The 12,909-nt window shown below is 43.2% G+C and overlaps 4 protein-coding genes across 4 annotated transcripts; all 4 read right to left on the bottom strand.

The window, feature by feature from the left end:
- Nucleotides 1-641: 641 nt before the first annotated feature.
- FOBCDRAFT_139690 (uncharacterized protein) lies at nt 642-1,253 on the bottom strand (the record flags this gene model as incomplete). The annotated part of the gene is made up of 1 exon (XM_054706083.1): nt 642-1,253. One exon carries the CDS (start codon nt 1,251-1,253, stop codon nt 642-644), a length of 612 nt encoding a protein of 203 aa, XP_054562058.1.
- A 427-nt stretch (nt 1,254-1,680) lies between these two features.
- FOBCDRAFT_95304 (uncharacterized protein) lies at nt 1,681-2,328 on the bottom strand (the record flags this gene model as incomplete). The annotated part of the gene is made up of 1 exon (XM_059612275.1): nt 1,681-2,328. A coding segment is annotated over one exon (648 nt), but the record flags the coding sequence as incomplete, so codon positions are not given.
- Nucleotides 2,329-5,846: 3,518 nt separating this feature from the next.
- Nucleotides 5,847-8,213, bottom strand: FOBCDRAFT_242061 (uncharacterized protein; the record flags this gene model as incomplete). Its single annotated transcript, XM_054706085.2, has 5 exons — nt 5,847-5,941; nt 5,999-6,843; nt 7,061-7,145; nt 7,227-7,562; nt 7,769-8,213. The coding sequence occupies 5 exons, from the start codon at nt 8,211-8,213 to the stop codon at nt 5,847-5,849; spliced, it is 1,806 nt and encodes a 601-aa protein (XP_054562060.2).
- Nucleotides 8,214-8,290: 77 nt separating this feature from the next.
- Nucleotides 8,291-9,199, bottom strand: FOBCDRAFT_277234 (uncharacterized protein; the record flags this gene model as incomplete). Its single annotated transcript, XM_054706086.2, has 1 exon — nt 8,291-9,199. One exon carries the CDS (start codon nt 9,197-9,199, stop codon nt 8,291-8,293), a length of 909 nt encoding a protein of 302 aa, XP_054562061.2.
- Nucleotides 9,200-12,909: the final 3,710 nt, after the last annotated feature.

Below are 12,909 nucleotides of genomic sequence, written 5' to 3' on the forward strand. Positions count from 1 at the left end.
TGGTATTACATTTAGAGATTACATCGAGGTTTAGGTACCTAGGTACTGTACAATCATACTAACTATGAGCTCAAATTCGCTGGACAAAATCACGGGGATCTTAACATATTGTCTTTCTAGCAAAGGCGATGCTTCAATGATTCCAATAGTCTCATATCCAAGATCAAGGCGGGCTTCTTTTAAACGGCGCTTAATGCCACTGAAAGCTAATTGCCCAGCATTAAAGACCAGTTCATAGCTTGTTCCCACCGAAATATTCTCTACATATTATAAGGATTGGACTATAAGGTACACGATAATGCATAGCATCCCGCATAAGATTCCTTAGGAGCACTCATACTGCTAACAATACTACTATTAGTTTAGTTTATCTGTATTATATAGGGGTTCTATACCTATTTCACAAGTCTTATATCTCTAACTAATTATAGTTATAGTAAAATTCAGAAGCCTATATCTAAAACTATATATAATAGTGCTCTATTAAGGGAAGTATAAGTTTATAGTTACTTACATAAAATATAATTCTATGCCTTTTTTATTATATATATTATATTACTGTATATATAAACCCAGTTTAAATAATATGTGAAAAGTGTAGTTATTCTGTTCTTTAAAAGCTTAGAAGTATTAAATGTTATCTATGGTGCCTTTTCTTCCTTTCCAGTCCCACAAATGATATTTTTAACATCGAGGCCAACAGGGGTTACTCCAAGCCCGCTTGGACATTGCGCTTGGTTGCTGATAGTAAGATCAAGATAACATATTTCATCAACACCGTACTTACAAGTTGAGTCCACAATGTTATATAAAACATAGTGCGTAGCTACCCAACTGTTAGGGGACTGCAGGCAATTAGCTAGATAGTTCATACTATTCGCTGCAGCTAGAGGCAGTTTCCCATCTTGAAGTAATGGAACACAATAGGTAGGGTCGACCACTTCATATGTCATGAAGACGCCTCCTCCCATAGCTGGAGATTCTGTGGCCGACTTGCCAGTTACTAGAAAGTTCCAGGCATCATATGAAATATCGTAAGCGCCTCCCGATGCATCCACCTTCAGTAGATAAACCTCACGTCTCTCTGTAGCTACTCTGATGCATATGTCATCACATCCAACAGAGTCAGGCCAATATGCAACGCGATTGGTATTAATCTTACATCCAAGCACACCAACAGAGCTTGAATATTGTTCATGTGGGGTGACAGGCTTCTTAGCTAGAGTAGTAGCACTAAGTCTACTTGAGGCCATAATAAAGATAAAGATATATTAAAAGACATCTTTAAATATTAAAGACTGCTTATAGCGTTATAAATTACTTTAAGTTTTGAAGTAACTATTAATATTTCTTAATACCCTCTTCTAATAGTAGCAGATGCTCTTCCCATCTTTCCCTAAATATAGGATACCTTTCAATCTCTTTTATATGTTCTCGAAAGAACTTATTATACTCCTCTGCAGTTTTAGCTTCTATGTCTCTAAGCTTCGTTTTAACAAACTGATTAAACTCGACGGGATGCAACTCTAGCTGTTGATTTCCCCGTGTCGTGTTATCTTTCTGGGCAAGAAGGCAAAAGCTCTTCTTTGCAATGTCGTTTAATTCCACAGTCCCAGACTTGCTATACTGCAAAAGGTTACCCTTTCCTGGTTTTTGGGGCATTTCTGGTAACCTTGCTGATTCTCTAAGAATAAAATCATCCAAGATGAAATAGTCTTTCTTATTATTCTTTTCAATAAAGCCATAGCAGGATAATAAGTCGTCATTGCTGAATTGCGGATTATAATTCCAACAGACCTCCTCCCCAGAGTTATAATCTCGAGTTGCTCTGAACTCATAGAAGTTATCAGCAAAGTCTAAATGGCAGCCGTCGGATGCATGATTAAACATTTCTGCCAATGGTAGCATGGCCTGGATCGCTTCCCCGTTACTGCCTTCGCAGGCAAGCATTCTTGTCTGAGCGACTATCCAGGCCCGCTTGAACTCCTCTTGCTCAATGTCAAGACCCCCTTTCTTCTGACTCGATTCGGTTTCTCTCCAGTCGTCTTTATAAGCGGCTCTGAGATCCGTCGCTGAGCGGATGGTTTGTTTAGGCAAAGCTTGGATAAGACTATCTGGCCAAGTTATAATACTATCTCGTAGAAGCTTATCAGGGACCTCGTCAAGGAAGCACCACACATTCCTTTCCTTCTTTCGAATACTCTTGGCGATCTCTAAAGCGTAGTATGACTGAGCGCTGCAGTCTGGATATTTGTCTTTAATTTCTGCTGATATGTCTTCAGTGGTATGTGCTGATTTATAAGGAACTTGAAGAACGACATCACCTTTCTATAGTTGTCAGATAAAAGGATGGGATACTGTTATTTCAATTACTTACCTTAATAGTCTCTGTTGCAATAAACCTTGTTGTGTTATTATTAGCTAAATAAGGCTTTACCTTTGTTAAGATAAAGCCTTCTGCCTTTACCTGCTTTATAAGATCTTGGATAGTTCTCATATTAAAGTAAAGAATAAATTAAAATATTTATTATTAAAAAAAGGTTAGAGGATTAGATACTTAAATATATATTAAAATATAATTTTCTTAAAATATAAATATAATTTTTAAGCTAATACAAATATATTTTAAGTAGAAAATATAAGTAATAAGCTTTTATATATTATTAAATATAGAATACTACTAAATCCTATACTAAACTCCCCGCATTAAGGCCATGCAGATGTTCCTTGTTGGGCATTGAACACAAACCGCACTGCCCTCTAATAACTGCAAGTTACACAGTATCCATAGATACTTTTCCGCATCACAGCACAATAATATTAAACGAGCCATTGCTAATATCCATCAAAGCCATAACGAAGATCTTTCTTGCACTTTCTTAAAGCCCCCAGAAGCCCACGAACAGATGATATCTACTAGAGTCTTGTGGCAGATGCTTAAGATGCTTGTCTCGACCGGAAATGAGCCACACTACAAGTCCAGGCGTCCCCTTTCTTGCAACTGATATACGGACCAATGATCCGAAGTATCAAGGCGCTGGATAATCGTCATTACCCATACACCTAAGGCTCAAGAGATGGAAAAGACGCACCAAAAAGCCGGGCGTCCCTAACGCTCTGGTGTCCTTTTCCATACGTATCTGCAGACAAGCAATACTTATTGGGATGCCTTTGTCCACTTATGCACCAGTGTGAACAAGAGCTCCCCCCGATATTGAGACTTTTCGCCAATGAGAAATGCAACAAAGTTGCTTTGAGCCCCCGGTAGTACCAAAGATATCTACAACTGCCCGCGAGAGCCATAGTGGCCACATCCCCAGTACCCTCATAAATCAGTAAAAGCCACTGAATAGTGGCTCTCAGATGGTGCAAGCCCCCAGAAGCAAACATATCGAGTTGATACGCTGCCCGAACACGATTGAAGCATATCAGTCGCGGAGCAGGACAAAGATAGATCACAGAGTGAAAGGAGTTGGTGACATCATTCCACCTTTGGTGATTATGAACACCAGAAATATGAAAGCGGTTGACTGCTTTCTCTCAGATGCGGCATCAAGGTGCTCAAGTACACCAAAGTCGCATGTGGAATAGAGGAGGTCTGTCCTATGCACCAGCTTGACTATGATAGCGGGAAGGCTCATTTGCTGCACGGTAGTGCCATCATAGATGCATCAGTGCTTCATCTCCAATTGGAGCTGGAGCGAGGCGAGGTACTGCCAGTATTGTATCGCACTCGTGTATATCGGATGCCGGATGGGGCGGTCTGTCTCGGGGATGACGACGTATTGCGACTTGCAGGGGATGTTGAACTCGACTGGAAGTGGCTGTCAGAAGAATGGTCTCGAAGGAAATGGCCCATCAGCGTTGAAGGCACAATGAACCAGTGGCTTTCTGTAGTAACTCACCAAAGTATCGAAATGAAGTATTCGACTGGCGTATTGATCTTGGTGGAGGGAAGGCCTCTCTGATGTGTTGCTGAGCATCTCGATGATGGACTATCGAAGGTGTCAGTATTCATCGGCAAGCAGGCTTGGAGGTCTACACAAGAGTAATGTGATGAGCCTTTGTTAAAGGGTCAGTTGCTGAAATGGCTTTGGGACGAGTTGAACCACTATGAACTGACATGATCTCTCGACTGTAATACGTACTTTTCAATGCAACCTGCAATGAGAAGCAAAGGACGCTTTGTTGCATGAGGTGGCGGCTCGTTAGGCTCCGTTCGGCTCGGTCAATTCTAGTAGAAGTGGGTTCGACGGGGTTAGAAGTGGTATAGAAGTGCGCAAAAAGGAATGCTCATTCAATCAAGGAAAGGCTCGCAGAACCTCACGTGTAAAACATAGGTGACGAGTGGTGAAGCAGATTCTCGGGTCAATCTCAACGTTGGCATGGTCTTAGAGGCAAATCAGGGTAGAAGTACTACTTCGATGCCGCTCCCTACCAACACACAGACTCATCCGGCCGGCCTGAACTGTGTGCTGTGACCATGTCTGTCCACCGGGCCAGCCAGCGTGGACATAGGAAAGCAGCATATCACGGGGGTGCGGAGGTTCAGAAGAGACAAGATTGGGAAACACGGAAAATTCAACAGAGTAGAATCTCACGTACGTACCGTCGCTCCGTTGCTTTCGCCTCACGACTTTCAGGCGAGAAATTGAGGATGTAAAGCCTTCCATGCTGGAAATAAGAGACACGACCGATTTCAATGCCGCCCGATGCATCGACAGACTACCAGATCAAGAGCTGAGCTCAATTAACCTCGAGTCACAGTCTCCACGACGAGCAACATTCCAGTGTCGGTGTCATTGCCAGAGAAAGATAAGAGACAGTCTAACGATATTGGGTCAGGCCTACAAAACGAGATTTGAGTGTTGCTGTAGTGGCGGGGGGTGGGTACCATCTTTATGCCAGAACCAACAGATGGTAGCAGTTGGTAGTGTGAGTGTGATATCTTCAACTCAAGGACTAGCTTGCGAGGCATTATGGAGTGTTCGGGCGAGCGGCGTAATTGCAGCATTGCTTGTTGTGTAATACAACCTTCTTGGGACCATGATTCTTACAGCATGACGAATACATTTCTGTTGGTTCTGGGGTTCAAGATGTTATCATTGAAAGTGGTGTCATGTTTTATTACATGGCAAACAGGTACAGGGGTTTACATGTACTCACCCAAAGAAACCCAACCTGCCGATGTGCTGTAGATCCTTACCGTTTGCAGCTGCAGTAACACTCTGGAGATGATCTTTCCCCATTGTCGCTAGCGTCTCAAGCTAACTGTTTCACAAAGCGGGGTAGCGAGACGATCTCCTGATTGAGCTAGGTACAAACTCGGTCGCGTAAATTCTTGCCATGCCCCGGGGAAACCTCCGATATTGCAGTAGTTGAGTGGCTACGTACCGGCGGAATGACAAGTGTGTGTGGGTCAAAAAGACAAGGCTGTCTCGACTTGCTCAATGTTCAAGAACCTTTAGCAAAACAATGGGTCAAGGAGACGAACTACAATAGCATTATTACTAGGAAGCCTCTAATCTCGTTCATACCAATTGTCTCATTTCTGAAATCACTAGTCTTTACATTAACTGACCACACATAAGTTCAACTGTTTACGTAGTAATGCAAGGTCTCTGCTTTGGTATTTTCCCATGGCCCCCAACCACCTGCCTGCAACCTGGTGAGAAGCGAGACCTTTTGCCAATGCAGTACCCACGACTGGTGTCTGTTGCATGTAACTTATACATGTCTAACTCAATCCGGCAAGAGGCTGGACTTTGTTTTGTCCGTGCCAATCATTGTACCAGTCTTAGGTGTGACAACTGGAGAAGATTTGCAGTGGGGCTGGAGTTGTAGAATCAGAGTCCCGTGGCTCTGATGCTTTCAAGAGCCTCAATTTGAGTGTCAAGACAGCTTGGTTTCTCAATGTATGATCGCAGATTTTCACCAACGACTGGGATTCCAAGATTAGTACCTAGACATCAGCCAATTACTCCAGAATTTAACTTACAGTACTGTTCGCTGCTGTAACTCATCGTATCTTTCAAAAGTTCGCTTAAAGTTATCACCTCAGCATTGAACTCTAAATTAGCCATACTAATGTCGCCAACAATACGTTCAGCCTCATTCCTCTCAGCACGAGCCTCATCTTCGCTGATGTGATTCAGTGGGTCTACAAAGTAGACAACAGAAATTAAGGCGGAGCACGACATTACGCGAAAATGCTCTAGCATGAGTGTCACAAACTCTAGATCAGCGCTGAACCAGATGAGATTAGTGGTACTTGTTTTTGGGGTCAAAACCCTTTGCCTCCAACGAAAGCAGGAATAGGCTTCAAGAATGCCACTATCTGTTGCAATTATGTCGAGCTGCGCTGGTCCGTGAACATATGGGCTCATAGGCATATTATACGGTCCTTGAACATCGATCGTCTCCATCTTCGATTCTGCTGGAACTAGCAACACGGCATTATATGTTCCGTCAGTCCCATAAATAGGCTCTGTCCACGCAACTCGGACCGGCCTGCCATTGACTTTGAAGTACACGTTGGGATGGTTGTTTGCGACAATTCGCCTGATTTTGAGCCAGCCATTGTATCGAATCGGCCTAGATATTACTTTTGGACTGTTGCGGGACTGGAGGCACGCCTGTGGATTGACTGTTCCTCGTGGTTTCGCTTTTAGATTCGCAGCAAGGAGCCAAAGGCCAAGAACAACAAGAACCATCCCCAAAAGTGCTGATATGTTGAATCCTATGCAATGCACCATGAGAAAGGCCATACATGCCACACCCAGCGCGCAGTGACGTGACGGAGAATTCATTGGCTTTCGTTCAAATGGAGTTACCATCAGGGAGCTGAGGACAAGATATGACTGTAGTCACTGGTTAGCTTATTACTGGCGGCCAGATTAGGTTTTTGTTACAAAGCATCCGATGAATATCAGTGTCATGTCTGCCCAAGTACCTAATTTCGCACATTTCAGTCTCAAACATAGTCTGACGAGCAGGGAACCTCATACTTATCTGTGATGTTGTAAACAGCGACAGCCATACATGTAATACGACCTCATACCATATCAGCCAAGCGTAGAGCTCGTGAAGCCACAATGTCTGTTGCCTACTATGGCGTAATGTGTGGACAAGAAGGACATCCGGGGCTACAGAAATCAATAGTGGCAGCATATTGAGAAGCGACAGTTGCCCAGCTCGATAGCTTATACTTGTAAGTGGCAACTCACCCTTATTCGCCTGCAGTATGGCAACAAGGTTCTCAATTATGATGACCGTTGAAATGAGGAGCCGCGTAACTCTAGGTGGCGCAAACCCCGAGTAGTTTATGTTGTCTGACTCTAATAGTGCCGCGTGATGTGATCGTATACTTTGCTTGCATTGTTCAATCCATGACATCAGTAGTATTGAAATGGTCCCCTGGTCTTGAGGAGACTTTCGATCACTGTGAAGCCTCTCATTATTTGGTTCCTTTACCTCTTTCACAGAAAGCTCCCCTCGAGGAATGTTGATCTTGTCAACATAAATTCTCAGACTATGTAACCGAGACAACAGCAAACCAGTAACTGTATTAATAAATATTATTATAAGCCAAACGAACACAAATCTCATCCTGCATTGACTATCTTCAGGATTATAACGTGCTTATATACTCATTCCGCCTACCACTATACTGCCCAGTGGGATCTTACGCCTAGAAAGGATCTCAAAATAGACTTCATATACAGGATCTAAATCGGAACCTGGGACGCATCATGTCTTGATTTCTGACGATTGAACTTTGACATCGGTACCAGTGGAGCTACCACAGAATTGTTGACCAAAGCAGCTGGGTCGACTATTTCCTGAAACATATGATCAATGACTGAACTCTTAAGTTGCCGAACGAGGAATCCCCGGTTATAGAGGAAGGCTGTTGCAGAGACAGTAAACAATTCTTCACTGAAGTGTGTAGGATCGACGTCTAGAGTCAGGACATGAGGGGAGCAGCATTCGCCTAGGCTGACCCTTTCCCGGAAGCCCTCATCATGTTCATCGATCTGAAGAGGTGGACTGGGAGTAATGAGCCCAGTCAAGAAGCGCACAGTTTTCTCCAAGTTCTTGTGAAGGCCGTCGGGCGCATATAAAAATAGGGTAACCTGGGTATTAGGATGAGAGAAGAACTGGATATGTTGAGATTTCATGCTATAGGTAAATGAGTGAAACGCATAGTGCATTTTATATATTAAATAATATAGAGATCACGGTGATAATTACGAGAAGCGTTAGAGCCTTAAGACTAAGTTTCTGTATATTACTTCTTGGCCTTACTATGAAGTTTGTCTTTTGCGGTCTCTATGTATTTTGCTTGACTCTTAAGGAACCTAGTAATATACTCCTCTCCCATTAGGTGCGCAGCTCTGTAACCCCAGCTATATAACTTTCTAGCTTCAAATCCATCTTTGTAATGTTTGGTCCCCTTCTCTGTCCTCTCGAAGCCTACTTTGAATCTTTTACCAGATATTGCTTCGATTGACACGAAGGCCAAGGAATCAGGGAATGACTTTTTATGCGTGCTATACCACCTTCGTAAGCATAATGTGTTGTCCTCGCATGTTTGCTTGGTTCCAAGACAAAGAACCTCTTTCAGAGTTGGGGCACGAAATTCTCCTTCGGCATCTGTCACAATAACTTTAGGCGCGATCCCAGTAGGATTGTCAATTCTTGTGATAGGCCAGCGCTGGTTATCAAGTCTAATCTCCAGCCCTTCTTCCTTCTTTTTGGGTTCCAGCGCCTTGGGCCTTGGAGACTCCTCGTCTGTTGTGTCTGCCTCCGTTGCCTCGGCCTCTGTTGTGTCAGTCTCCGTTGTGTCAGTCTCTGTTTTGTTGCCCGTTCTTACGTCATAGATATTTCCCCATCTTGTCTGCTTCCGTTTAGGCTTATCGACCTTAATTACTGATTTCATGGTAGGCTGCTTGGTGCCTGATGAAACATTATTCCTCGGACGGAGGCGTTTACGGACCGGAGCATCGTCAGAGTCAGAGTCAGATGGCTCAGGACTCTTCCTTATGTTTGTGTTTTTGGCTGATAATCTTTTCGAACTTGAATCCCTAAATTTATCAGAGACCGATGATTCGGAGGCCACCCTTTTGTTTGTGTCTTTAATCGCCAACCGACTCAGACTGATGACCTTCTCATCCATGTTGTTGACCTTCTCACCCATTTTGTTGACCTTCTCATACATGGATTGTATTAGATCTTCAAGCCTTGAATGATTGTCATTCCATAACCATGGGCCACTTTGCTCCTTAAATGGATTTTGACCTGGACTTGACTGACCGAGATAGGTTCCTACCCCTGGCTGCGTACTCAATCGAATGTCAGGTGAGTGTCTTGTAAGCGTTCCACTGACCTCGACACTGGTTAATTGGCTATGGGAATCTCTGCTCTGTGAGGCTCTCTCCCCTACCAAGGGCGAGGTATATCTGATTGGTTTAGAGCTAGGCTTGGTTGCACGCTTTGTTGGCCCAGAAATAGACCTATAACCATTTGCAAGTGTTCTAGATGGCATTGTGGTATTTCGCCTCTTCACTGTGCTATCTGCACAATTTTGAGCATTTGCACTATCTATTAGTCCCTTGACGCCGGGGTTCATCCTCAATCCTTGTAAATCCAATTGAGACTGTCTTGTGTGTTGTTTCGCGGGACAAGGTGTTATTGGCGATGGTACGCCAGAATCATGCGAAGACGAGTCACCTACCGGGTCCGAGGAATTCTGAGGAATGAAAGATGAAAGAGAGTCCATGGATGAATTGAAGCCAGATGAGACTGTTATACATGAGTTAGTGGTGGATATTAGAGAGTCTGGCGGGCTTTGCGGTGAATGGCTCTGACTTTGTCCTTGCTTTCCTGGACTAAATCGAATTGCAGTATCACATGAAGAGGGAGCTTTCATGTGCGATCGCGAGCCTTGTGATGTTGCCTTTGAATCTGTCGCCCTTTCAACGTTGGTTGACTGACTGATCCCTCTAGTTTGCAGATTTAGCGGCCTCCTTGGTGTTTTCTCTGATGTCTGATGTTGACTAGCCTGGGCTCTTGCTTCTGTCAACTCCTTTGTCAGCCGATGAACCTCGGCTGTGAGACTAGTGATTTGTTTCTCAAGCACCTCTTGCTCGTCTTCTCCCATCTTCAGCTGCTCAGAATAAGACTTTGCCTCTGCTTGAGATTTGGCTTCTTCATCCTGCAGCTTCTTTCGGGTCTCATGAAGTTTGTTTTGCAGTTCTTGTACAACTCTATCCTTATCAGCAATCTGAACATCTTTCGAAGCAGCCTTGTCTTTTTCCTTTTCTCTATCCTTCTCAACTTCATTCAACTTCTTCTGCAGTTGACATCCGCTTGATTGTACTTGTCCGTATTCCTTTTTCAGCGTAGTGACTTCACCCTCGAGTCTATTTATCTTGTTCTTCAGGCTTTCATTTTGTTCCTTCAGTTTCACTTCCTCTGCTTGCCTCTGGGAAATCTGGTCCTCAAGATCTCTCTTTTCCGCCAAAGCTTGCTTCGTCGTACCCAGCTCCTGCTCAAATTTTATCTTCTCACTAACCTCTATTTGACACTGTGACTGCGCGTTATTGAGCTGTTCCTCGAGTTCGGAAACCTTCTTGTTTACATCTTCTAAATCCTTTGAGAACTTGGAGTCCTTATCTTCAATTTCCCTCCCATCTATCAAGCACCTTTCCTCAGCCTTTGCTAGTTTCTCCCTAAGTTCTTTGGTTTCGTTTGAGCTCTTTTTTAAATATCTCAAAACCTCATTTACAGCGGTGGAGATATCCAGGACATGTTCCATCCCGCTGTTTATGTCTTTAGGGCTCTTAATCTCATTTAAGACGCTAGACAACTGAGCTTTTAATTTCTGTTCAATCTCAACATGATCCCTCTCTTTATCTTCAGCTTCCTTCTTGGCAGTCTTAACACTGTTTTGTAGTATATTGTTTTCCTTTACTAGCTCTTCTTGATCTGCAAGTAATTTCAGTCTCTCTTTATCGACGTTTATAAATTCAGTCTGGAGTTTGTTGAACCTTTTACTGTTTGCTTCTCCCGAATTTAGTAGCTCGGCCTCGAGTTGCTTCATCTTTCCTTCCAGTTCGGTGACCTGCTTAAGAAAATTGTTGATCTCCTTGTCTTTATTACTCAATTGCTCTTGGTAACCCTTAATATTAACCTCGCTTTGTGAAGTCATCTTGTCGATCTCTTTCCTTTTCTCCCCAATTTCCTTTAGCACAGCACTATGCTTCTCTTCTAAATCGCCAACTTGTTTGTGACAGACTTGACGTTGCTTCTCTGTCTCATTTAGCTTTCTCTGAAGAGCTTGGACCTCCTCGCCTTTCTTGTAAAGGTCTTCTGCCAGATCTTTCTCTTTCTGCTTTTTGTCCTCCATATTCTTCATTGTCAGTTTTCGCTCTTTATCTGCGTCATTGATCTCAGTCTGTTTCTCATGGAGCTGCCTCTCAAGTTCGCCAATCTTTTGTTCCTGGACTTTAAGCTTTGTATCGTATTCTATAATAATAAGATCGTTCTTATGGATTTTAGACTTCTGCTCTTCAGCTTCCTTCTGCAACTCTGTGTTCTTGCGTTGTAGAAAGTCTACCTGTTCCTTTAGAGTATCTGTCTTGGCTTGAATCCCAACTACTTCAGCCTTTAGACTCTTATTAGTAGACATGAGAGCTTCCTTTTCCTCTTGTTGCTTTTTTTCAAGTACAGCAAGCTCTTGTTGTTGATCAAAAATCTTGGCTTCCTTTTCCCTTTCTAATCTCTTCATCCTATCTAGGTCTAATTTGGCCTTCTCTATACTTATATCTCTTTTTGCAATTGCTTCTTTGTAATCAATCTCAGCCACTCTAAAGGCCTCTAATGATACCTTTGATATATTTATTTGTTGCTGTTGGCGATCCGCCTGATTACCCCATAATTCTCTCATATTCTTCAATGTACTTTCTGTTTCGTGGAGGCTTTTTGCATTCCTTGATGCCTCTTCACTTGCTTCCTTGAACCTACCCCTCAATTGCTCTTCGTAAGACTCATTCTCTGCATCTAATTCCCGTTGTATTTGAAGTTTTGCTTGCTGGTCATCTAGAATACCCTTGATTGTAGCCTCCTTATCTTTAATCTCCTTCTGGAGGTCATCAATCTTGGCTTTGAGATCAGAGAGCTCCTTCTTGGACTCGACTGTATAGGTTTGGTTCCAGCTATCTTGGTGCCCGCCTTCTCCTTTCTGGCCAGCTGCAGCAAATACGCTATGAGATATCTGCTGAACCCATTTCTCTTCCTCCTTAACAAGATCAATATGAGCCATAGTGAAGCCCTTATAAGCACGGAACTTTATATGAGACCTGTCAGATCCAATGGTTTGATTAGAGATATCAACGGTCGTGCCGTTCGCTGGTGTTCCATTCTTTTTCATCGCGTTTTCAACTCCGCGAACAAGCAAAGGCCATTGCTCCCAGCCTAGCCCCTGATCATCTGTCTCAGAAGTTGGGTATACCATAGAAATTGTCTTGTCTCCTTTTTTAACTCCTCGCAGCAACTCATCACTAATTAAGCCCCCGAGGACATCTTTTGACAATGTTGGCAACGCCTCATACAGATCCTTAGCCTTCTCCACATCGTCAATTATTTCGGCCAAAAGACTCAATGTATAAAGATGATACGTCTCCATTTTCTTTGCAGCTAGAGATTCTTTCATGCGTATTACCAGGTATTCGAGGTAAGGCTTCGATTGTAGAATCGCTCCTATATCAACGGAGTTCTCACTCCTTTTCCTTTTGCGAGACAAACGCTGTTCTTGGGTAACAATTGTCTCCCCCACTTTGTTGTCTTGGGTTATAGAGCCCACCTGTGATATGCTATTTTTACTACCTTCAGTACTTACATTAGTGA

The sequence above is a fragment of the Fusarium oxysporum genome, chromosome VII, assembly GCF_013085055.1.
Source record: "Fusarium oxysporum Fo47 chromosome VII, complete sequence".
NCBI classification, from domain to species: Eukaryota; Fungi; Ascomycota; class Sordariomycetes; order Hypocreales; family Nectriaceae; genus Fusarium; species Fusarium oxysporum.